The sequence below is a fragment of the Leptidea sinapis genome, chromosome 14, assembly GCF_905404315.1.
Source record: "Leptidea sinapis chromosome 14, ilLepSina1.1, whole genome shotgun sequence".
NCBI classification, from domain to species: domain Eukaryota; kingdom Metazoa; phylum Arthropoda; class Insecta; order Lepidoptera; family Pieridae; genus Leptidea; species Leptidea sinapis.
In genome coordinates, this window is record NC_066278.1 from 3,870,184 (window position 1) to 3,896,155 (window position 25,972).

Below are 25,972 nucleotides of genomic sequence, written 5' to 3' on the forward strand. Positions count from 1 at the left end.
AAAATAAAAATAAAAATGTAATAGTTACAATTACACGCGTTTTAATCCTTTAAAAGTGTTTTATTTAAAAGATCAAGGTATCTATTGTCTAAAGAAAGGATAATATTTTATTGTGATTATAGAACTAGTTTTTTTTTTTTATGGAATAGGAGGACAAACGAGCGTACGGGTCACCTGGTGTTAAGTGATCACCGCCGCCGACATTCTCTTGCAACACCAGAGGAATCACAAGAGCGTTGCCGGCCTTTAAGGAAGGTGTACGCGCTTTGTATGTAAAATTATTGAATGTTTAAAAAGAAATATATTAAACTATACGTTTACTTGATGTATACGACAGCTATATCGACAGTAATTAAGTTCACAGTGACCGTTTACACTAAGTACCAAAATATATTTTATTAACCGTGGGACAAAACCAGTCACAGTGAAAATGTAAAGTTGACGGGAACACACACAAAGCCGCTAATCTTTGCAAAAATCAGCCTTTTGTTATTCTTTTGTTAACTAAAACAAAATACTGTTTAAAGCAATATAAGTGTCATTCACATCAACGGCCAGTGGTCAAACAGTTTATTTAAAATAAAATGCTTCTCTTTGTCATAGACAGACCATGGTTTGGCGCTCATTTGCTACATTTAATGAAGTAATTAAATAATTTAAATTAGATAATGACTTGTGGCTATTATTTCCATATTAATAACAAACTAATAAACAGACTGTATATTAAAAAATCACAGAACTAATACTCACATATAATTTTATTTCTATTTATTTTTCATTTATTTATTTACTTTATTAGGATTAACAAACAGTAACACAATAATATTTTACTATAACTAACTTATAAATATAAAATAAAATATACAAGAGAGATGAACACGTACCTAAACCTATTAATTTTGATATTGAAAAACTAAACCACTTTCGTAATCTGTGATGTAGCAAAATATCTTAGATCATATTCTATTATATATATATATCTATATTATACGTCTTGATTGTAATGAAAAATGAATAAATTGAGTTTAGAATTAACCTCTATTTTGAGCAATTCACACACACTAACACAAATTGTCATACAAATCGCAAGTGTAAGACGTAGCTTATAACGCACACTAAACCAATATTCCTGGCCTATTCTAGTCTTACAGCAAGAAACTCTATCTAGACGTATCAATAATCTAAGCAAAATATATCTTAAAATTATAGAATTTTTAACCACTTAATAGAGTGCCTTGAAATTTGAGAAGATTCTCGTTGAATCAAAATTCTATCACGCAGCTTACAATCATAAAAACAAATTGAACGTCTAATTCAAATACTTGTCTCATTGATTGAAGTTGCTCAACCATGGCGTAAGGCAAATTATTTCGTAGAACCATCAAAGCAGTTTAATTATGGCATCAAAATAACCAATCATTGGGTTCAATACACTTCAAAAGTTACAAATATGTGTAGTTCGGGTCATATGATGAAAATTCGTAGTAGCATTTCAGACCATAAAGTTACAATGACGTATGTGTGCCTTGACGATGGAAAGCCTGGGGTCGATGAAGATGATCACTGTTGTAAAACATCTGATAAATTCGAAGATAAGGTTAGAAACTATTAACGTAAATGTTTATACATAGTAAATATTAAAAGTAATTTTCTTAATGTATTTGTAAGTCAATAATATTTTAATATTAATATTAACACATTTTAACACAAATTACAAGATAATTGGGGCAAGCCCCAAACTAGGCGTAATGTACGCTTTTACAACAAACAATTACTAATGTAATAACTCGAAACAAATTTGCCCCACACAGATAGAACATAAATTATAGTAATAAATCAAAAGATTTAGAAAGAAAATCAAGACCAAGCCCAGATTATTCTTCATTTCCGGGGCTTTGTTTCCAAGAACCAAGACGAGAATGTTCAATTAAATTAACAGCTTTCAAGTATAAAACTTCGTTTTTCTTATATTTCAATCATAGTAGTATATGAAGTGGTACCACTGAAATCCATGTAACGATATTGCCTTGGCGAATTGACTATGACTTTAGCCCACCTATTTCGCAGATTAAAAATTGCCTATCAATTATTTTCATGTTATTCATGCAAATGTTTATTCTAAAACTGAACTCGAAATCTTTCAGGTACTTACACTATAGTCCTACATTGTATTAGTATTTTTTTCCAGCTATAAGAAGACCATCTCATCCGATTGGAACTCCATAATCGAATCAGTGTTGTTTATTCTTATTTCTAAATCTTTCACGTACTTTTACTTTAGTCCGTAATTGTATTAGTAATTTTTTCCCAGCTGGAAGAAGACCGCCCCATCCGAGTGGAACGTTCCAAGGCATTGCACGAACTGGTGGAGTCCCACAGACATGATGATGCAATATACGGAGAGTCCACGCACAAGGCCGTGAAATATAATGTAAATATAATATTTTATATTCAATGATAATTGCATTTTCTTAAATTAAGGGACAACACGAGCAGGACGTTTAGTTGATGGTATTTGATAGCCCTGCCCATTACAATGCAGTGCCGCTCAGGATTCTTGAAAAATACACAAATTTTGAGTGGCAATACAGTCACCTCGAGACATAAGATGTTAAGTCTAATTTGCCCAGTAATTTTACTAGCTACGGCACCCTTCAGACCGAAACACAATAATGCTTACATATTACTGCTTCACGGCAGAAAAAGGCTCCGTTGTGGTACCCATAATCTAGCCGGCATCCTGTGCAAAGGAGCCTCCCACTGATAAAATAGTAATAGGTATTACACGATTATACATTGGCTATTTCGTTATAAATAATATTAAGAGGAGGGTACGCACTATATTCGTTAAAACCGTATTTTATAAACATTATTCTCAAAAAATTATTTAAACTTCTTTTTAATGTCTCATTGGGATGAAATTCTCCGACCTAATACTTTTTTATCGATTATAGCAGTATCAGAAATATCGTTAATCGAGTGTTTGTGTGTTCCAATTGAGAAAAATGGTTACGGGTTCGATCCCCGCTTGGTACATGTTTTCCCAAGTTTGGATTTATTTGTTAGTCGAATATATTCCGGGTGGAAGGTTCTGGGCACCGCTCTAACCATGTGAGCTAACCGTTCGATGTACATGAAGTCACAACCTGAGATTTGTACAAAGCATACAGGATTTTATAACGATACGACACTCGAACGGTTAGCTCAGTTGGTTAGAGCACCGGCACGGAACGCCGGAGGTCGTGGGTTCGAGTCCCGCATGAATCATAAAATTTTGTTGTTTTTAAAACATTGGTTATTGTAGAACATTGGATAGTTTGTGTTTTTCGGGTTGTCTATAACGAGACATATTAGTATGCATTCAGATAGCCCATTTCATGATATTTCTCAAAGTCAAGCTATGTAACAGCATTTTTAAGTAAGACTTGAACACTATTCCGAAAAAGATTATCATATTTTCATGAAATTCTAAACGTTAAATAACTATCTACTTACAACAAGTAAAATTTGGACAATTATATTTAATCTCCAGATAACACCATCAATAACTACCATCCGACTGCCTGACGTTGAAGAAGAATCAAATGATCCGAGAAATCAAGCCAATATATTAAAACTAACCAAAATGAAGTGGCTCACTGAAGGACAAGAAGAATCGCCTGAATCAAGGTAAAGATATACTTATTGTTGTTGTTGTCAAATCCAAACCATCCAATACTGTTTGATATCGTTTCAGAAACACACATGCACTAACTGGTGCCAAAGTAAGAAATAAACGAAAGTGTTGAAATGAACCGGTAAATATGGAATGTTTTCATATGATTCAATACATTATATAAAATGACTAAGTCTACCTTATGGCGCCTTTCACAATCGGCGAATAGAGGCGAATACACGCGATCACGATCGTGTGGAGGGCTTATTCGCTTCTAGTCGCCGATTATCGCCTGTAATCGTGATCGCGGCGATCGGTGACTTGTGAGTTTTTCGGGCTCGCATCTAAGGGAATTCACGTGTATTTGTGTGCGCGTGCCCAACGATCGCCGATTATTCATTCACTGAAGGACACTGGACAGTGAGTGAAGTGTACTCACATAGCCTCGTCGTCGCGTCGTTGTTTTGTTTGCCTTTTCCGATACTATGGACTACTGGGTGGTCAAATGAAGGAACATTTAAATTCATAGAACTTGATCAGAACTACCCAGAAATATGGCATCCCAAACATAAATATTGTATACTGATATGAAATGTATGGTACCAGCAGCTATAAACTAAACGTCCATCTTGGTGGACTGCTGCTCAATAATAATAAATGACGATCGTGTGGATGCATATACCATGATAAACGATTAACTTGCCGATGACAGACATACAAGTAACGATAATCACCGATAGTGGAGAGGATGGTTTATAGTAAACGATCATCGCTGTCCTAAAGCACAAAAACTTAGATAAGCACATGGTAGGATGTTTGTATAATAACTTTGCAGTGTTTCTAAAAGTCTTAGAGAAAGTAGTTCCCAAGTTGCAGATAACTTCACAATCTAAGGCCAGTCCTATATTGGAAGTGGAATTTCTCCCGACCAGACGGTCTATGCGGGACTAGTCGGGACTGAACAAAACAAACATTTACGCGCCGTGTCCCATCCTACACTGGAGCCAGTGCTGGCTCCGGAGAGGGGGAAGAAGTCTGAACTGGTCTTAAGACAACCAAACAAGTTTGTTTTTCGTGAAGTCTAGACTCCAGACAATATCGACAACTTTCCTCGTCGAGAGTTCACACAGTACCTACTGACTCAAATCGCCTAAATCAACTCTTGTGTCTCTAGCTCTACCCATAGATACAGAAAAATATGTTTTTAAATCTACAGCGAAATTTCTTTGCTAAGACTTTATGGCTTTTCACAATACCTAAAATTAATTGAAGATTACATTTTCAATGATACTTTCAGCTCACCGTCTCTTTCTCCAACTAACTCCACCGTATCAACATGCAGCCGCGAATCCTACGATGCTCATTCCAAAATCTATCCATGTATAAGTTCCGGTGATAAATGCTTGTCAACTATCCTACGCTTGGACAAAGAGCACAATATGTTTGGCCTCTCTAACATTGCCATCGTTGGAAAGAAAACATCGAGAAGAAGTCGTAAAGATGACGAAAGACCAGCATTTCCACAGACAGCCATTGTCCAGGTTTGCTGCGGGGGATCTTGCTGCAGGCACAAGGTAAAAAGATATTCAATAAATTAACTGTCTATATCTATCTGAAAATAAGCAAATTTTTCATTTCATACGAATTGTGCACGAAGTCTACAGTTGAAATCAAAAATGTGAAGATATCTCCTCTCCATTAACTTTTGTGATATAATAAGTTTTCTTCGATTCTTAACCAGTCTATATCAAATTGACTATAAATTTAGTTATATAATTGAATCAACAACTAATATATAATATACCAATATTTAATGCTGTGCAATTCGATTAATATTAACTGTACAAATGTGAAGATTAGTACTAGATAGAAGTACTTGATTAAGTCGAGTTTGTAAGTCTTATAATGGACGATTCTAAATTTTCTGGGATAGCAGAAAGTGTGGTAAAGGAGGTTACTATGACATTAATGATTTTCTTAATGATAACACAGACTAGGAATGGAGCGAATGTTTTTAGGCTTTTAAATTATAAATTTGTAAAAAAAGCCCGGTGAGATTCTTGCGCCCGTTCTCAGATCTGAGGCATACTATTTCGAATGGGTTGTAGTTTTTGACGTTCAATAAGTGATTTTAAAATCTATTTTAAATAAAAATATTTAAATTTGAATTCCATGCATTAAAATTTTGTAAAATATCTAAGAATAGGAGTTTAAGAAAAGATGTTTAAGACTCATTCATTAATATAAAATTTGTTGTTTCAGAGCAATACTGACTTGCCCGCCTCATTGAAGGTATGTTATATTTTTGGCTGGCAGCTTTTTACAAATTTCTAAGTAAGTCTTTTCCTATTCAAGCTATAACACGAATAATATATTATTTGTAATACCTATTAGGAAATGATAGCTTTTAATTGTATATTTTCCCCCTATTAGTAATAAGTTTTGTTCATTTTTATTAATTTTCACTTTGTAAAAACTAATTAAATAATTCTATTGTATTAAATTGTATCTAAGTATTAGTTCTTATGTTGCACAATAAAAATTCAAAAAAATTGATAGGTATGTTATACTTGCATGTGGTCCTTGCCTGTAAGTGCAATAACACTTAGACTTACTTAGAAGAAAATTTAATGTAATTATTATTCAAATTGTGTATATGTAAGTTAGTGGTTATTGTGTTGGCAATGCTGATAAATAAATAAATATATATAAGTATGCGAATGAAATGAAATGTGTCACAGCACGAAATAACGCAGATTTTTTACTTTCTATTTAGTTACTGGATAGTGCAGATAAAGCATCACGTACTTCTTAGATCGTACATTTCTGATTTTGAATTCCAAAAGCTTTGTTTTGTTTATGGAAAATGGAGGACATACGAGCGTACGGGTCACCTGTGTGAGTGATCACCGCCACCCACATTCTCTTGCAACACCAGAGGAGTCACAGGAGTGTTGCCATCGTCGAAGGAAGGTGTACGCGCTTTTTTTGATAGTACCTACCCATGTCGTATCGTCCCAAAAACACGGCACAAGGAAGCTGATTCGAAAGGTTTGTAGTACGTGGAAGAATGCTCCTTAAAAAGTGCACAGTGGAGAACCGCCCTACATTCAGATGGTGGAGACGATATCCTAATTTGTGGCGTGTCGTGCGAAGATGGCATTCGACATCAGAAATCAGGTGAAACAGCTTTTCGGAACACTGTAATCCAAAGATTTACAAATTGGCGTTACCAAAATGATTTTGTACAAACTATAAGATTCCAGTAAAATATCTAATTCATATCTAAATACAAACCTTGATCTATAATATGTTGAGGCAGTTTCTGACATACATGAATTAATAATAGTTTTGGATGAACTAAGGGTCAATATCATTGAACATTGTACCTGGGTATGGGTATCAATAAAAACAACGGCAGCGCACTCGGATAAAGCAGTTCAGAAGCGCATTTGTGTCCGAATTTCATAATATTTACTTTTAACTGACAAGAGTAAGCTTAATACTAATCAGCCTTATTCTTCACCTATACTAATACTATCGGACCAGACAGACGTTGTTCTGTTAAAAATAAAACTCTTGCGGATGAAATTTCGTAAAGTCCGTTCTTAGCTGGCCTCTACGCGACGAAAGGAATGCTTCTACCAAATTTCAAATCTCTACGCCTTATGTTTCCAGAGATATCGTGATGAGTATATAATATATATAGGTATAGATTATAAAGAGGTAAGGTTTGTGAGGTTGTAGGGGGTAATCTCTGGATCTACTGAACTGATTTTGAAAGTTCGGTTACCAATAGAAAGGACCTTTTCGCTGTAGTAGTCCATATGCAAACAAAAACTTGTTCTGTTTTTTTAAGTGATAACCCTCACTTGTATTAAATCTTGTATGCTTGTGTCAAATCTCAGGTTGTGGCTCGAACGGTTCGCTCATAAAATTTTGTTTTCAGTTTTACTTGTGTGATTTGCAAAGAAATCTGAGAAAAAAGGGTGGAACTAAAAGGTTTTTTGCGAAAGATGAGAGATATATGATTGCTTTGTATATAATATACATGTGGCAGCATTGAACACCAACTAATATGGCTACACTGGTAAAAGCGGGCGAAATCATAGACAAGATTAGTCTAGAGATTATGGCGTTCTTTGTTTTCATAATATATGTTGTATTACAGAATATTCGCTTATTGAATAATATAAAGTTATACGTTACAGTGCGGCGGTTGTCGTGCTTGCTGCAAGGACCCATATTGCTCCTTCTGTGTTGGATCTTGCGGTACACCATGCGTATGTAGCATTCATTATTGTTTAAGTCAGCAAACGGTACATTGTCCACTTCGCTATCAAGAATATTAAGGCGAATATAGTTCTTGATTTAAACTCCGATGTTTTTTCGACCTCAGAATACAGAACAAACTAGGAGTTCTTAGTCACATTTCTCCGCAGCGCATTGTGTCCAAAATAACTCCCTGCCCCCGCTCAGTGATACTACTCCATAGATAACCGGCCATTGACTTATTAATTAAAATAAATAAATATTGACACAATTTTACATAACTTGCCCCAAACTAGACATAGCCTGTACTACGGGTACAAGACAACGATATATTTAATACAATATATTTACTTAAACATATATAAATATCAATATACACATCAAAATCCATGACTCGGCAACAAAAATTCATATCCATCATATAAATGTTTGCACCTAACGGGTTTAGAAAGTGGGAGTTTACAATGCTATTGGGCACGTTGACTAGTTGTATTTTGTGCTGTATTCTGTGTTTAAAATATCTATTGTATTCAAAACGCTTGTTTTTTTTAATAGTTTCCTTTTTTTACGTTTGAGTATTTTTGTTGCATCACTTTATATATATAATTGTAATTAAGATAATTTGTTAAGCGATGTACCTGTAAATGTTGATTTAAAAACTCATTGCCACATCTTTTCATTAAAGGTCACCCTTTTCTTAAGTGGTGATATGGAAACAAGAAAAAAAAAACTTTGATATTCATAAGTGTCATTTCATTTACCTAGATGAATAATGTGATTTTGATTTGATTTGATTTATAAACTGTAACAGTTCACATTTTAATATTACTATTTCACTTTCAGGAGGAACCACCTTGCCCGTCAGTCGTGAGTACATCTAATATATAAAATTCTCATGTCGCAGTATTTGTAGTTAAACTCCTTCGAAACGGCTTGACCGATTCTCATGAAATTTTGAGTGCATATTGGGTAGGTCTGAGAATCGGACAACATCTATTTTTCATCACCCTAAATGTTAGGGGTGGTCCACGCCAAATTTTTTTTTATTTTTTTTTGACATATTTTTAAAATTTGTTTGATTATGAGTCAGCATTATACTAATATACATTATGTAATACATACAACTTCAAATTTTCACCCATCTACGATCAACAGTTACTTTTGTATCGCGATTTCAATATCTGCAATACAACGTTTGCTGGGTCAGTAGATAAAATGGGTCGTAAATAAAAACCCTATTTTCAATTGAAGAAGAAATATTTTATATTTATGAAAGAGGAGGGCAAACGAACGTACGGGTCAGTTCATGGATCACCGCCAACGTATTCTTGCAACAGAGGAATCACAACAGTGTTGCCAGTCGTTCACAGAGTACTGAATCACTGACAATTCGTGCAGCTCTGAGTTGCACGCGGTCAAATGGTTCGAGGTGATACTGTGGTAGTACTAAACTCTTTGACTGTATTATTTTGCAAAATAATAAAGATTACAATAAAACACACATTACTTTGTGGTTTAATAAATTGATGATATATACAGAGGCGAAAACAAAAGAATCACTACATAAGAAATTTGCAACAAGGGCTATATTCTTTGAGGAGAAGAATGATTCTTAAAGTAAAACAAAATCCTAAAATCACACAATAATATTACTTTCAAGGTTGAAAGTTTCAACTGTAGAAAAGCTTCCTAATAGCTTATATTATGTTATTGGCTATGTATAGAACACTTGGGGTGATGCTTCTACAATATGAACCCAGAAAATGTACAAAACAAGTGTGTTACAAAATTTAAATGAATTTTTAAATAACGTTTGTGTGGATGAATTTTTAAATAAGGTTACTATAGCAGAAACGATTTTCTTTATTATACCGACTGGGAATGAAGCGGACAACCTCAGTATGTGTTTATTGTATGATAATACATTGTCATCCATATTTTTATAAAAAAAGCCCGCTAGTTTCTTGAGCCTGTTCTTCTCAGGTCTGAGGCAGTCCATTTTGACTGGGTGGTAGATATTGACGTTCAATAAGTGATTTTGAATTTGACCAGGCATTGTACAAAATAGTCTGAATATTAAAGTCCATTACCTGCGTAATACTAGTTCATAAGAAATTATCTAATATTCCTACGTAACTATTTATCTACGATTATTATGAAATTCATACACATTTTTTCGTTATATTTCAGTGCTCTACATGCCCAAGTCAAAAATGTAAGGTAAATATAATTTGTAGCAATTTATTATTTTGCATTTGCACTACATATAGTTTTATTATACCGTCGCGATAACCTTTTCAGGTTCCATGCGTTTCATCAAGATGTTTAATGGATTCCTCAAACAGTTTTGGTCTCAAGGTTACCATAATATTTTTTATCCTACAGATAGTTTTTTCATATGGGCAAGTAAGTTTTAATGTTGAGAGTAGTTACTTCCTTTTAGTTTTTTCCCTTTATGGTACATTTTAAAAACAATCCTGTATATTTGTCGCCTGCTTTAATGATTAATTAATTAATTTAGTAAGCACAACCCTTTTTTTTAAACACACCATGCTTTAAAATGTGTTCTACATATTATATAAAACTTAAAACAATAACTTAAAGCGCGGTCATACCTCAATATCCACTAAAATTGGTTTCTTAGAGAGTCGATTACAACATAACGCAATGAAAATATTCCTACGCAAAAAATACATTACAAAAAGAAGGACTTAAAGAAAAATTTGAACGGAATAGAATGTTTATATATAATTTGAAATGTCCAATAAAAAATTTGGAAGTTGCTTCCCAAAAATAAACTTTGGAATTTAAAATCTCTGAATTTTCAGCGATAACAACATTCTTTCTTTAAATAATTTAATAGAATTAGTATTTTTCTAAAATTTAAACCGAATAATTATTCAATTTAATATGTATATTTTGAATAAACAAAAGAAAACCAGTAAAATAAATGCCTATTTGCAGCTTAGCCTCATGATCTACTCAAATATTGTACTATTGGTTGTAGCGTTTACAATCCAAGTCAGTCCGCGCCTTAAGCTATAGATGAACACAATTCAACCCCACAGTCACCAAGCCAATAATCCGCTTTTTTTAGCAGAAGTCTTCTGAACCTAGGGACTTACGGATCGAATATGTCTACCTTCTGACAGACTTCATTATGCAGAGAACAAATGCGATATAAACTAGAATGTTGACCATAATTTGTGCGTGTTGTAGGTAGACTGAACGTTTTCCTGTTAATAATACGGCTGCAATGCCGTGGGACAGCAAAGTTAATATAGAGGACTGTCTATGTGGCCATGAATTATTAGTTTGTGTAAAAAGACAAGGTCTGAAACTTTCCTACGCTGTTACCCGTTTAACTTATAAATACTATTTTCTATCAAATATCTTTCCACTGGAGCGCTTAGTCACCGAAACGAGATAGGTACAGCGATTAATATTAGGTATATGAGAAAAAAAAACATACGCATTTTGACTTACGCACTTTTAATACATCTTATTTTATTATTATAAAGTCGCCTTTAGCTTAATACCTAAACTAAGAAAATTTTTTTAAACTTAAAATACCATTATTTAAAACAATCATCACCTGCACATCCAAAAGCTCCTATACTGCAGTGACTATTGCTTTATCATCTTCGAATCTCTGTCGTTTTATATTAAAAAAAAAAGCCTGCTGTGTTTCTTGCGCCCATTCTTCTCAGGTCTGAGGCAGTCTCTTTTGAATGGGTGGTAGATTTTGACGTTCAATAAGTGATTTTAAATCCTATTTTGAATTTGAATTTGAATTTGAAATAATTCTTCAACTTGGAGGTTGATATAAATTACTGTGGGCTAGGTTCGGTGAGCCCTAGCTCTGCAGACTTGTGAGCGAAGCATAATCTTGACGAAAGGAAGTAATTTTTGCTAGTTTGTCTCGCTGTTTCTCATGAATTTCATGAAGAGCCAGGAACAGAAGCTCCATGGTCTAGATATTTAATCATGGACATCCTTTTACTGTCCCAAAAAGAGAACCCATGATTGTTCCGGCCGAACGACACGCCTATCTCAGAGGTTGAATTTCTCTTTCTCTTCCATATCATGTAACTGTAATGTAAATGTGACTGTAATTTAATTTCTTGATCATAGTGGTGAAGCTATGTTTCATCCATGGTTATAAATCAAAAGTAACGTTCAGGATCTTGTTGTAACAGGAAATGTTCAGCCTCTTTTGTCTTTGTGCATCGACCATAATTCTGGAAACCCAGCGCGCTGTTTCTTTTTTTATCCCAAAGCGTTGGTGTAAATTTCCATGGACACTTGACGAGTGTCAAATTATTTCTTTCTTCGGCTATAAAATGTACACATTGATGTGCTAAAACAACCTTTTCAACTTTCGTAATCATTAGTTCGGTCACCACCATTGTTGGACGAACCGAGCGAGATTTATCTTAGCTGGATATTCTTCCAAAATTAAATTCATCACACCCTCGTGCAATTTTAGAATACGGTAAACCTAAATGCTTTACCGAATTACAGTAAAAATATCGTGTTAAATGTAAATCGTGACTAACTTGTTCTGTACTGATTTTTTTCGGGCACATGCAATTATCGAATAAGTACACGTTACATTTAAAAAAACAAAAAAAAAAAAACTTTTTTTTTTGTTTTTGGACAGTATTTCTACTTCCAAAGAGTTTGCATCCTAACCTCGCTAGTCATTGGAAGGCTCTCGTATTACGAATTACAATTTTTAAAGATATATTGGAAGTAATGCTCTCGTATTTGATAGTTTTATAAATGTTGTTTTGCTTTTTCAGATTTCCCTCAAGAGAAAAGCGAAATTCGAACCACCAGTCGTAAGTATTAAAAGCATAGTTTAACAATTACTGTCATTATAATATAACACATGAGAACGTAATATTGTAGTGGCACTATCAATCTCCTCTGCGCATTCAATAAAATATTAAAATAGGGAGTTGAGAGGGAACTTGAGCAATCAAGCATGACCCAGCTTTACAATGAAAGTTCTTCGCGCACGTTTCTATCAAATAAGGAGTATTTCATTCAGCGGTATGGTATTCTGTGTGTCGAGCAAAAACACGCGATCGTTCCCCGACCAACTCTTTGGCCATGATTTCTTCTTATACTATATAAGTTTTTATGTTTGTTTCACGTTTCGAGTTCACTTTGCCAATGTACCAAGTGCTCCAAGTATTCAATTTAGCAGCAGAGACTAATGTAATAGGTTTAAATTACTATCCTGCATCAAGGTAGCAGTGTGCTAGTCAAATGATAATAATATAATAATCAAAATAATTAGGCACTCATTACACATATTTTTTGGCCCCAAATTAGGCATATTAAGCATACTATGGGTGCCAAGCAACGATAAACAATAAACAAAAACACATAAATAACTTGCTTTTATATTCTCAGGTTGAATTAACTCCACGCTCTAGCTGTGTATTGCAAAAAGTAAGTCAATATGTATTTCCTTACTATTAAAAATATGATACAGTAGAACCTCTTTCCGTCAATGCCTTTTCAATAGTAAAAAAAAAATTTAGAATTTTTTAATATGCGTTTTTTGCATTTGCATTTAAGTATAGTGGTACGCTACTATACTTAATGCGATTACTAAGCGACAGTTGCTATTACAAGACGTTTCATAATAATTACTCTCGAAGATCCATAAGATGTCGTATAAAGTTATCATTAATCCTCGGTAGATAGTTATACGTCCGGTATGGCTAACTAACATAAAGGGGCGTTGAGCAATCATTTAGTTAGGGCATTGTAGGCCTAAACATAATCTATTCATCCAAAGGATTGTAGGCATAAACATAGTATATACAAAGTGTACTATTCACCCATAGGATTGTAGGCCTAAGCATAGTATATACAAAGTGTACTATTCACCCATGGGATTGTAGGCCTTAAGGCGAAGAGTAAGCAGAAAACACGCAAACATGATGTTTTTAGACAAGTTTTGTGGTGAAAGTATAGCATGTCGAGCTAAGAACACTATTTAATCCTGTTACACATATCCTTAAGTCTTATTTGTAGGTTGCTAGTGCTTGCTGTTGGTTATAGTTAACACTGCCGAGCCTTTTTGAACTACCACTTTTCTTTGAAGTTAAACAAGTTTTTTGGCATGGCGTGACGCATTTTTTTGGTACTTCTCTCAGAAAAGTTATTCTTATAGCTTGTACTTTTTTGTGTAGGTTCATTTATTCAGATTAGTAGTGAATAACGAGGATTGTAAGCATATAAACTGTTTTCCACGCAAGAATTTTGAAAATATTGGCTTTGTTACATAGATGGCGGGCCGGCAGCCGTAAACTCATATCGCTCAAGGTCGCTGGCATTTAGTGTCGCCTTAACATAGTATATATAAAGTGACTTCAGCCAGTAGCCGCTCGGACCTGCACCCACACTCCACGCTGCCTGCCTCCGTCATCGTGCTTCCCCTACCTGATGCCGTGCTACTGGCCCGCAAGACCCGGTGCACCTTGCAACCATCCCTCTCGATGCTTCCACACACCGCCTTGCAGAGCACCCAAGAGACCAAAACCACCGAAATGCGCGGAATATATATGTCCAAAGGTAGATTATCTTCTTAAGTATTTAAACCATAAAATTAATACAGAAAGTTATTGACCAGACAGAAAGACGGCAGCGTTAATATTTCGTTAAAATATTTGTAGGTATTGTGAAATCACTCGAAACATTATTAAGGATTTAATACATAAACTTTTCAGATTGTTGTAGTAGGCGACTTCCTAAAATCTCTAAAATCTTAATAACAGACAAGATAGTATGCCCTCAATTCAATATACTGTATACAGAACTCTTATAACGCGTTTCCAATCACCTGTATAACACAGTAACCCTATATATAACGCGGGGATATCCCATATAAATATTTCTGTACTGTGAGATTTACAATGTTTGGTTTAGTTCATAATTATTAACTTCGCGTACCTTTGCACGTGTGTCAATTGTGATATTACAAAAATTAAATGATTTTATTAAATTAGTGTATTAAAAATCTTAATAAAATAGTGAAACTGGGCAAACAATCGGAAATACTTGTTACGAATTGTAATTAATTATTATTACGAATCGTAAAAATGGTTATCCTATAACGCCGGACCACGGTACCCCCTTATAGGGGGATTACTTGTATTTTATTTCAAACCATGGCCAATTTAATAAAGTCGTATCTCTAACTTTTTTCTTATTTTTGCAGCAAGGGAAATGTGCCGACAATAAAGAAAAATGTCCAAACAAGACATGTCCCGGGGTAATTTCCACTGTTTATTTAATTAGAGTATCACAGACATGAACACTTATATTAATGATTGGTCTCCGCTGCGCTAAAACTAGATACCGCAGGCGTAGTCGCAAAGTGCGGGTACTAATACTACGCCCAAGTGGGCGAATTCGAGCCAGTCTCGAACGTGTGACGTCGATGTGCCACATGTTGTGTTAAACTTTGCTAATAATTGAAACTAAAATACCGGGTTGCATAATAAAACCTTGTAAAAAGAATACTACAAGAAATAAGAAAGACACTGGGATCATATCATCAGTAAGTATTTTGTATTTTATTAATTTCAATATAAAATAACACGAAGCGTATGTTACAAAATTTGAAAGATGCCATTGAGTGTCAAGATGTCACGCCCACAAGCATCTAATAGTTGCTCTAATAAAAAAGCTATTGTTCTTAGGTAGTGCGGTATCTAGTTGGAGCGCAGCGGAGACAAATCCTTAATCCAAGCATGAACAAAATAATAATTATAATCTGAATAAATTTCTATTTTCCTATGACGCAATATCAATTGCTCAATGAATTTAAGATGAATTTATTAAAAAAAAAGTGTGCATTATTATTGATTATTTTGGGATAGTAGATTGTTAGCAGTTTTCTTGTGTGACTGTATCTTAGGGCATTAACCCTTAATCAAAATTTGGGAAATTATTTCCCATTAGACCCTACCATAGCATTTCTCTATTTATTTATTGGTATTTCTAATCAGTACCAGCCTCAGAAACAAAATAATCCAACAGATATTTCAAATCTAATGTGATGGCAACATTATGTACAAAGCCGCGAACGGGGACTTTTTGGCGGGAAGTCAAACAAGGCGGTCATTTTAAAATTTCTTAATAAATAAAATTCATATTTCTTGGTAAATTAATTATCCCAATCTACGAATGGGGTCTCAAAGTGATGGAGATGGCGATGGGGAGTCTTCGGACAAAAAAAGAAAATACGCGCGGATTTCGGAGAGAGATGAGAGAAATAACGATAAGTATAAAATTTACTTTAAAAGAAATTATACTAGATTATTTCTAGAAAATGTCACATACAGTGACTATATCGTGTATGTTACATCAACGGACGATGAAAAGTTGGGTAATAAAAACCCTATAAAACTTACCCAACTCTTTACAGAAAATGTGAAAGGCATAACGAGCGTATTCAGAATAAATTCATATAAAATTGCTGTAACTTTTCAAAAAGCTGCTGCAGCAAACAGCTTTTTAAAATACGACAGTTTTCTAACAAAATATAAATATAGAGCCTTCATACCTGCCCACCTGGTTGAGAAGGTGGGTTTAATCAAATTTGTGCCAACTGATATGTCCAATGAATATATATATCAAAATATCACTTCAGATGCAGACATAATATCAGTTAAAAGATTCATGAAGAAAGATGAGAATAAAAAGTTAACACCAATGACCACACTAGCTATAACTTCTTCCTCAACAACTTTGCCAAAATATGTATTTTTAAAACTATTTCGATACCAAGTTTTTACATATATTCCACCAATAATTCAATGCTTCAAGTGTTTTAAGTTTAATCACTCAGCCAAAGTGTGCCGAGGCACACAAATGTGCTCCTCTTGTGCTGGCAGTCATTTATACAAAGAATGTACAATGGATACCATGTGTTGCATCAACTGCGGAGGGGCTCACCTAGCAATTTCAAGGGACTGTCCAATAAAATTAAAGAAATTAGAAGAAAAACGTACACTTATATTAAACCAGAACCGTACATTTGCATCTATTATAAGTAGCAATACTTTAGATGATAAAAATTTTCCAGCACTTAAATCTAAATCCATTGAAAAAAATGTAAATAACCCTAAGTCTATTGTAAATACTAACTCATCAAATAAAAGAGACACTATAGCAGTAAATAATAAAACAGAATTAGAAAAAATAGCAAACAATGAAATTATTCTCAATGCCATTGTGAAATCATTAGTTTCTTTAGCCAACTCACCTAGTAATGAAGCTCTTACAACAAATAGAATAAGAGATATTTTCTTGAAAAATTTATTATAATATGGATCATAGCTCTAATAAAAATAATCAAAATATAAAGAATTACATTACAGTAGCACAGTTTAATATTCAAAGTGTTAAAAACAAAAAACCTTTATTACTACAATTCCTTTTTGAACAGGATATAGACATTTGTATGTTAAATGAAACATGGTTGAAAGAAAACAGTTGCTTTAATATACCAGACTATAATATAATACTTCAAAACGGACCTAATGGTCATGGAGGTGTAGCTATTTTGATAAAGAGTTCATATAAATATAAAGTTATTCAAACACCATACTATGACCATTTACAAACAGTTGCAATTATTTTAAAACTCAACATTGGCCAAATATCCATGCTGTGTGCATATAGTCCTCCAAGAGGGGGTCGTTTTAAATGCAAGAAATTAAAGCAAATTATAGATAACTTGCCCAAAGCCTTAATGTTATCAGGTGATCTTAATGGACATCATGTTGCCTTTGGTTGTAATTCTTCAAATTCCAGGGGAAATGATATTTTCAATTTATTAGATGAGTCCAATCTTTGTATTCTTAACACAGGTTCTCCAACCACAGTAGGTACCATAAGTCATAATCCATCTGCAATAGATATAACATGTGTAAGTCCTGATATAGCCCCTTTATGTGAATGGAAAGTACATAATGACCCAATGGGTAGCTACCATTATCCTACAATAACAGATATTCAAACATCAATTGAAAAATATGAAATTGGTAGTCCCACTGAACACTTTATATATAGTAAGGCAGATTGGTGCAAATATCACACTTTAAGTGAAAAAGCATTCAATAAAATAAACTTAGAATCACAAGATTCAATTTATCTTTACAATAAATTTTGTGACATTTTAAACAACATTAAACAAGACTGTATTCCTCAACTTAAAAAACCAAAGAAGGCAGGCTGGACTTCATTATGTGACTCATTTAATAGGTATACACCAGTTAGGAAGATTTGGAATTACATTCGGAGGTTTAAAAGAATCTCACACAGAAAAGCTCCAATAAATGATGAGTGGATACCTTCTTTTTTAGATAAGCTAGCACCTATCTCTCCACCTGAAAAAGATATAAACACAGAAAAGTTCAATCAACTGTTTCAATCAACTGGTAACCTTCATAGCTACTTTCTTACTGAACCCTATACTATGAAAGAGTTTAAAACTGCTCTCAAATCTAGGAAAGACACCACACCAGGTCTTGATGGCATAACATACAAATTAATAAAGAACCTTCACCCTAATGCTTTAACTATCTTATTAAAAATATATAACCACTTATGGCTGTCAGAAATTATCCCCGATTCATGGAAAACACAGTGTGTTATCCCTATAATTAAACCTGATAAACCAGCAAATGATTGCAACTCATACAGGCCCATTTCATTATCGTCATCTATAGGAAAATTATTTGAATGCATGTTAAAGTTTAGACTAGAACATTATAGTGAAAGAAATAACATCATACCTAAAGAGCAGTTTGGTTTTCGTAGAGGTAGAAGTGCCACAGAAAGCTTTACATCCTTAATTTCAGACATCAAAAACTCATTTCATAACCATTCCCATACAGTTTGCGCCTTTCTTGATGTTAATGGAGCATTTGATAATGTTAACCCTTTAGTGTTAATTGAGATTCTCACAGCCATTGGAATACCTGGCAAAGTTTGTAAATGGTTATTCAGATTTCTGTATGAGCGTACAATGTTCATTAAATTCAATAATGTTTTACATGGACCTAGGCTTATTTATAAAGGAATAATGCAGGGATCTACTATCTCACCCTTATTGTACAACTTGTATACATCTCAAATTAACAGATATTTAACAAATTCATCTGCTAAGTGTCTCTTGTTTGCTGATGACATAGTTGTGTATAGTGTTAGTAAGAATGTAAATAGTGCGGTACAATGCTTGAATAATTCACTTGACCAAATCCATAGATTTTATAGTGACTTAAAACTAGATATTAATGTAAATAAAAGTGGTGCAATGGTTTTCATTAAAAAATTGGGTAATATACAAGATACTCCTCTAATATATTTTAATGGTAATCCATTGGTTTGGTTGAATGAAAAGAAGTTTTTGGGAATTTGGTTGGATACCAAACTGAAGTTTGAGTCTCATATTAATAATATCATTAAAAAATCTTCTAAAGGACTTAACATTATGCGTTCTTTGGCAGGTATACACTGGGGTTCTGACCCTAAAATATTGTCCATGCTGTACAAAAGCATTGTTAGAAGCCACTTTGACTACAGTACCTTAGCATACATGAATACGAATATTACTTACCTCAGGAAGTTAGATTCTATCCAGAATAAGGCTCTCAGGATTATAACAGGAGCTATGTGCTCCACTCCAATAAATGCAATGGAGGCAGAATCTGGCATTTTTCCTCTAAAATTGAGAAGGTTACAGATTGCCAATAAGTTTGGCCTTAAGTTATTAGCTAATAACAATAAATTTGTTTTAGATAGAATTCTACCCAAAGAGGATTTTCCTCAGAGTTTGCTGTCTAATCTTTCCATTAATGCTACTCAATTGATATCTGATCATATCCCAGACATAATGAACTTAATATTAAATTTAAAATCTTTATGTATAAATGTATATTCATGTAAAATGAAACCTTTGTATAATATTGATTTTAGATGTATGAGTAATGATCTTTTTGAAATAGACACTGAAATAGTTAGAAATCAGTCAGAATTCTTAAGCTTTGTAAATAGACAACAACTTTTTTACAAATTATATACAGATGGTTCAAAGGTTGCAGGAAATGTCACCTCAGCTTATTATGACTCTCAAATAAATAAAACAAAATGTTATAAGATTGATCCCACATGCAGCATATTTACGGCTGAGTGCTATGCAATTTATAAAGCTTTATTGTACATAAAGGATGTAAATAGTAGAAACTTTTTAATTGTTTCTGATAGCTTAAGCTGTATTATAGCTCTGGACAATATGTCAAGTAAGCAATGTTGTAATTATATTTTATTTGATATTACTAAAATTATATTAGAGTTAAAGAATAGTGGCAAATCTGTTACATTTAAGTGGGTACCTTCCCACAGTGGTATTTCTGGTAATGAAGTGGTGGATAAAGCAACCCGAGGTGAATTCGATGAAGATCACAGCAAAGTATTAAAAGTTCCTTATACAGACTATCATGAAACATTACAAACAAAGTTGAGAGAGTTGTGGCACAGTTATTGGACACTTATTAGCAGAGAAAAAGGAAAATGGTACACTAAAATACAAGAGACCCCGCCGCTTTTACCATGGTATCACAAACACAAGGATATCAATAATAGAAATTTTATTACCACTATAAACCGATTGAGATTTGGTCATTGTAGAACCCCGGCACACCTAGCAAAACTGAAGATAATACCAGAATCAGAGAGTAAATGTAAACACTGTACAACAGATAACACAGCTGATTTAGAACATATGGTCATGAATTGTCAACAGTATAACTTTCATCGTTTAATTTTAGCAGCAGACATTCAAAATATAACATTGGATGATAAGAAGAAAATGCAAACGACACCTTCCACTTTACAAGACATTTTGTGTAATTTATCGTTATACAAGCCATTGTACAAATTTATTGTAAATACTATAGGAAAAATTTAACTTTGTTATCTTAGTAATGAGTTTGGCCTATGGACTTGCATCCCGTGCCACTAAATAAATTAAAAAAAGAAAAGCCGCGAACTGTCATCGTCTGTCAAAGTCAAAAACACAGTTTGAAATAGTTTGCGAAAAAAACCGGTTCTGGTGGTACTTTTAATAGTTTTTAAAGAAAAAAGATCTGGTAAGTGCATAAACACAAAACTCTTGTAAAGTAGACATGTTTTCTGAATACCTTTTTCGAGTTTTGGCTTCGTAGCATTCTTATATTTGATGGATTTTCTAAGGTTTAACAAAGTGGGAAATAATTTCCCATTGTATGTTCCTGCATTGACAAGAAAAAACAATTTTTTCAAACTTTTCCACCTCAATAATATTATTTTCCTTAGTAAGTCTCTGTTTGTATTAAAACATTATTCTTAACGTTGTTGTTTCATTTTATAACTTTATTCACTCATGTTACTTTGCTTCTTTTTTTAATTTATTTTATTATATTAGATAAAAAAAACCAAGCAAAGTAGGAGCAACTAATATGTATAGAATTTGTAGTAAAAATGTAGCAAAAGTTGAGGTTGTTTTGGATATTGAGAAATAATTTCCCACTAAATTATATTTTGCTTTGAAATACCGCATACTGGGAAATTTCACCCACCGCAAAACCCCAATCCCCCCCCCCCCCCCTTATAGAAAAAGGAGTCTTTTTTCGGAATCTCCATAAGAAAGTGACCTAAAAATCTTTACCAGTTTTCAATTTTCTCAAAAAAAAAATTGTGTTTGATTAAGTGTTAAAAAATTATTCTTAATAGTTTATACGAAATTTCTCGTGTGTTTTCCAAAGAGTATAATAAAATTTTGCATAGATTTAAGTCTTATAAGCGATCTCTTCCAGTCAACCTAAAGGTATAGGAGATTTGAGATTATTGCTATCATACGTTATAAAACTTTATAAATAAGTAAATACTATATCTAAAATAAATGTTGTAAACATTTATTTTAATAACATAACATTAATTTTTGATTTCAGAATAATCCTGAAATGAAAAAGGCAATTTTAAGTAGATTTGGAGATAAGTAACAATGAAAATGAAGCCAAGTATTAGAAAGCAAAGCTCCGAAAATTCTGTACAAGTAAATATTATTCTTACTATGTTTTCATTAATTTTTGAGAGACATGATACCTACATTAAAATTTTAAACGGCTTCACTCACGTTCAATTGGTGTGGGTACTAGTAGGACCAATCGGGAATTCTGCATCAGGGAGTGTTGAGTTTACGGGCGCGCAGAGAGTAGTACTCTGGCAGCGGAAACATTTCATCAATGAATTAAAATAAACAAATGAATCTCCTTTCACTAAATATTGGCTGCGATGTAAGATTGCACGTTTCAGACTCATTTTGTTCTTCACTTGGTTTCTTAAAAGTAACAAAAAGTAGAGACCAATTTCTAGTTTTTAGTTGGGGAGGTACAGAGAATATTGGCAAAGGCAGGTGAGTGAGGAGGCCAGTTGCACAAAGCGCCAAAGGAACAACAATATATCGATTTTTTATGGAAGTCGAGGACAAAAGAGTGTACCTATATATAACCTGATGTGAAGTGATCACCGCCGCCCACATTCTCTTGCATCACCCGCGGAATCGTACACGTAAGAAAGTCCATTCTCGCCTGTTGCCTACAACCGGCATAAAAAAAAATCGACTTGAGCATTTTCGCGTATCGCATCTTAACCATGAAAAATTTTAATGTCGAGTCTCCGATTTGTTCGGTCCATCTTGTTGAAGAACGACTACGCGATTTTTTGCCTTCGATATTTCCTTTAGTTTTTCCAAACTTTTATTACGTCCGCGCATTGAGTGGCCAAAATACGAACGAATACGTTTTCGATATATACGACAGTGGACATATGAATGTTTATTCGGAGCTGGTTCAGCATGGATGTATTGGTGCGTTTCACCGTCCAAGGTGTTCTTAGCGTTCGCCTCCAATCACATCGTGAATGCATCAACTGTTTGCCTTTGTCGATCCAACGTTTTACTCCATACAGGAAGATAGGGACAGATAACCAGATAAGACATAGAATCAGAAACAAGACATATAACATTTAAAGAGAGATCTCTTCAGAAAATTAATACTTGTTTCGTATTGTAGGTATCAAAAAGAAATCTACCAAAGTGATTAAAGTGAAGGCATACTGCATATAATAGAAATATGGCGTGTTATTGTGGATGGACGTAAATACGAAGTCCTGTTTTACTTAAAACGAACAGCTTAGAAGAAAGTTCTAGAAAGAATCAGAATGAGAGAACCTAATGGATAAGAAGGATTCAACTTGAGTAAATGATGGCATGAATTGATTTTCACGGGGGTTCAGTCTACTAGAAATGCAAAATCAGCACCCTTGGTAAATACAACACCTATTTGCCCCACGATTTTTTTATGAAATTTTACTTCTTTTGTTTATCGATTTGTAAATTCGTGACTTGGTTATTCATCTTTCTTTCTTGCCTTAATTAATTATTAATCAATGTTAAATACTTAATTTAGTGATCAAATAATGCATTAATTTCATTTGTACCAAAACTTATGGACGATGTGGGACTCGCACGGAACCCGAGAGGCGCGGGTTTAATCCCGGAAGTGAGGAATATCACTTAAAATTAACCAACTGTTTAGATTTGAAAGAGCGAGATCTCAAGTCAATTTCATAAAATTCAATTATTGGGGTTGAGCATCTACATGTTGAACATGACATAGCAAGGTTTACGATCGATGCATTGATGGTTTGCTCAGTGGGTAAGAGCACTCGGACGGACCAGAGAGGCACGGGTTTGGGTCCCGCATCGTTCATAAATTTTGGTAGAAATTAAATGACACTTCTAAACATTTTCAGTGTTACCCACGTATATTGATACGTTTTGGCGTCTTGTTTATCATTTGAGTTTAACTATAACTACTTAATAAGCTAATACAAAAGTCGAGTCACAAGGCATTTCCAATTTACCAAAATAATATTTGTTTTCATAAACAAAGCCTATTTCAATTATATTACTTATAAGCCTGTTGTTTTTATTACAGATTTGCTTATTTCATGTGCCAGCTTCCTGGATATTTGACATTTTTGGATACAATTCTGGTATAAATGCAGCTTGAATTTTGAAATAAAAAGACAGTAAAAGCTTGAATTCTTTGTTTTAATACACAATATCAAATGTAAAATTAACGACAGAACAAAATTCTTTGATAAATAATATATATATATATATATATATAATGCATTTAATAAATGTAATGCTTCATTGTATATTCTTATTACCTACATCGTTCCAACCTTATATTGTACCATAAACAAGTTGTAATATTATGTAACTTACCTTATTAAGTTACCGACATAGTCCAAATGATTGCGAAACTGAAGTGGCAGTGGGCAGGGCACATAGTTCGACGGACAGATGGCCCGGAAGACGCAGTGTTGGTAAGCGGATGAAATATATATATATATATATATATATATATAAAATAAACAAGATGAACCGACGATTTGGTCAAGATCGCCGGAATACGTTGGATAAGGGCAGCGCAGGACCGATCGTCGTGGTTATCTTTGGGGAAGGCCTTTGTCCAGCAATGGACGTCTTCCGGCTGATGATTCTGATGATTATGTAACTCAGGCTGGGTTGCATCATATTGGCTGTTATAGTTAAGGTTTGTCACATTTAACGTTAACAGTAACGCTGACTTTAACATGGACTGGAATGTGTTGCACCATCGGATTTCTAGGCATAGTTAAAGTTAGTCAATATCGAATGTTTATTTGAAACTTGAAAGGTCGCTATTTAGCTATTTAACATTAACAATAGCTTTAACCGGCGAAGATTAGACGGTTGCGGTTAACAGTTAAAGTTACGTCATCTAAAAATTGTCAACCAGTGCAATTAATTTTTTGCTTAACCCCTACATGTTTGTCATTTAAATAAAACACTTTTAAAGGATTAAAAGGCGTGTATTGTTTCTGTGTTTTTCTGATCCATATTCTCTTAAGTAAACCGAAGAAATCAGAAGAGCATTGCCGATTCGTATTTATATCTTTAAAAAATATAATTCATACAACAGAAAAGCAAGGTTATTGAACTGTGGAGTAGTGGCAAATATTACTTTGATAAACTTTTTCATATTATTTACACCAGGTAATCACAAAACCTTTCCAACCTTATATAGCGCTGATTAAACGTACATTTGAATATGGAAACCAGGAACACATTGGTACGTATCGGGTGGGGTTCGAACCGGGGTCATGTTTCTACCTTTTGCGCTAACGACGTCTACGCACTTCGTCGTCTAGGATGTCATCTATTATGAAGATAATAGATCACCTGAAAGAATCAGCTAAATACTTTTAAAGTAGTAATCTGATTCTTCTTATTAGCTTTATGGCTTCCATAAAACGTGTGACGTTTAGTTCCATGGTTCACGTGGAAGAGAAGGCCAACCTAGTCTCTAAAAAGCTTGGTGTACTTAGTAAGGCGAGACAGTACTTCACTATAAGGCACCGCGTGCAACTATATAGGGCGTAATTTTGGCCTCACATGGAGTAGCTTCATCCATTTGATCGCATAGAACGAAGAGCGGCTCGAATTATCGATGATCAAGTCATCTCCGATCGGCTTGTTTGGCGTTGCATAAAGATCTGTGTTCTCTCTGCATCTTCTACCGCATTTATCACGGGGAGTGCTCAGAGGAGCTGTTCGGGTCGATTCCAGCGACCGAATTCCACCACCGGACATAACATCAAAATGCTAAATACTGCAATTGAAATCTGGCATTCTAGAACCGTGTGTTTTGCAAGAAACTTCTTGCCTCGCACTACCACTTTGTGGTATCAATTACTGGCTGCTGTTTTCCCAAACTGATACGACTTAGGGGCCTTCAAGAAGAAAGAAGAGCTTACTACCTTAAAGGCCGGCAACGCATCTCTTGGCACCTGTTGTTGCGGATATTCATGGGCAGTTACCTCACCACTCCCCATACCGTGAGGTTATTGCCCGTTTGCCCC

The 25,972-nt window shown here is 34.1% G+C and overlaps 1 protein-coding gene across 1 annotated transcript; it reads left to right on the plus strand.

The window, feature by feature from the left end:
* Positions 1-1,339: 1,339 nt before the first annotated feature.
* LOC126968135 (uncharacterized) lies at positions 1,340-14,328 on the plus strand. The gene is made up of 12 exons (XM_050813006.1): positions 1,340-1,597; positions 2,312-2,431; positions 3,533-3,669; positions 4,953-5,229; positions 5,918-5,947; positions 7,867-7,938; positions 8,771-8,794; positions 10,118-10,147; positions 10,229-10,285; positions 12,733-12,771; positions 13,352-13,390; positions 14,236-14,328. The coding sequence occupies exons 1-12, from the start codon at positions 1,451-1,453 to the stop codon at positions 14,254-14,256; spliced, it is 993 nt and encodes a 330-aa protein (XP_050668963.1). The 5' UTR covers positions 1,340-1,450; the 3' UTR covers positions 14,257-14,328.
* Positions 14,329-25,972: the final 11,644 nt, after the last annotated feature.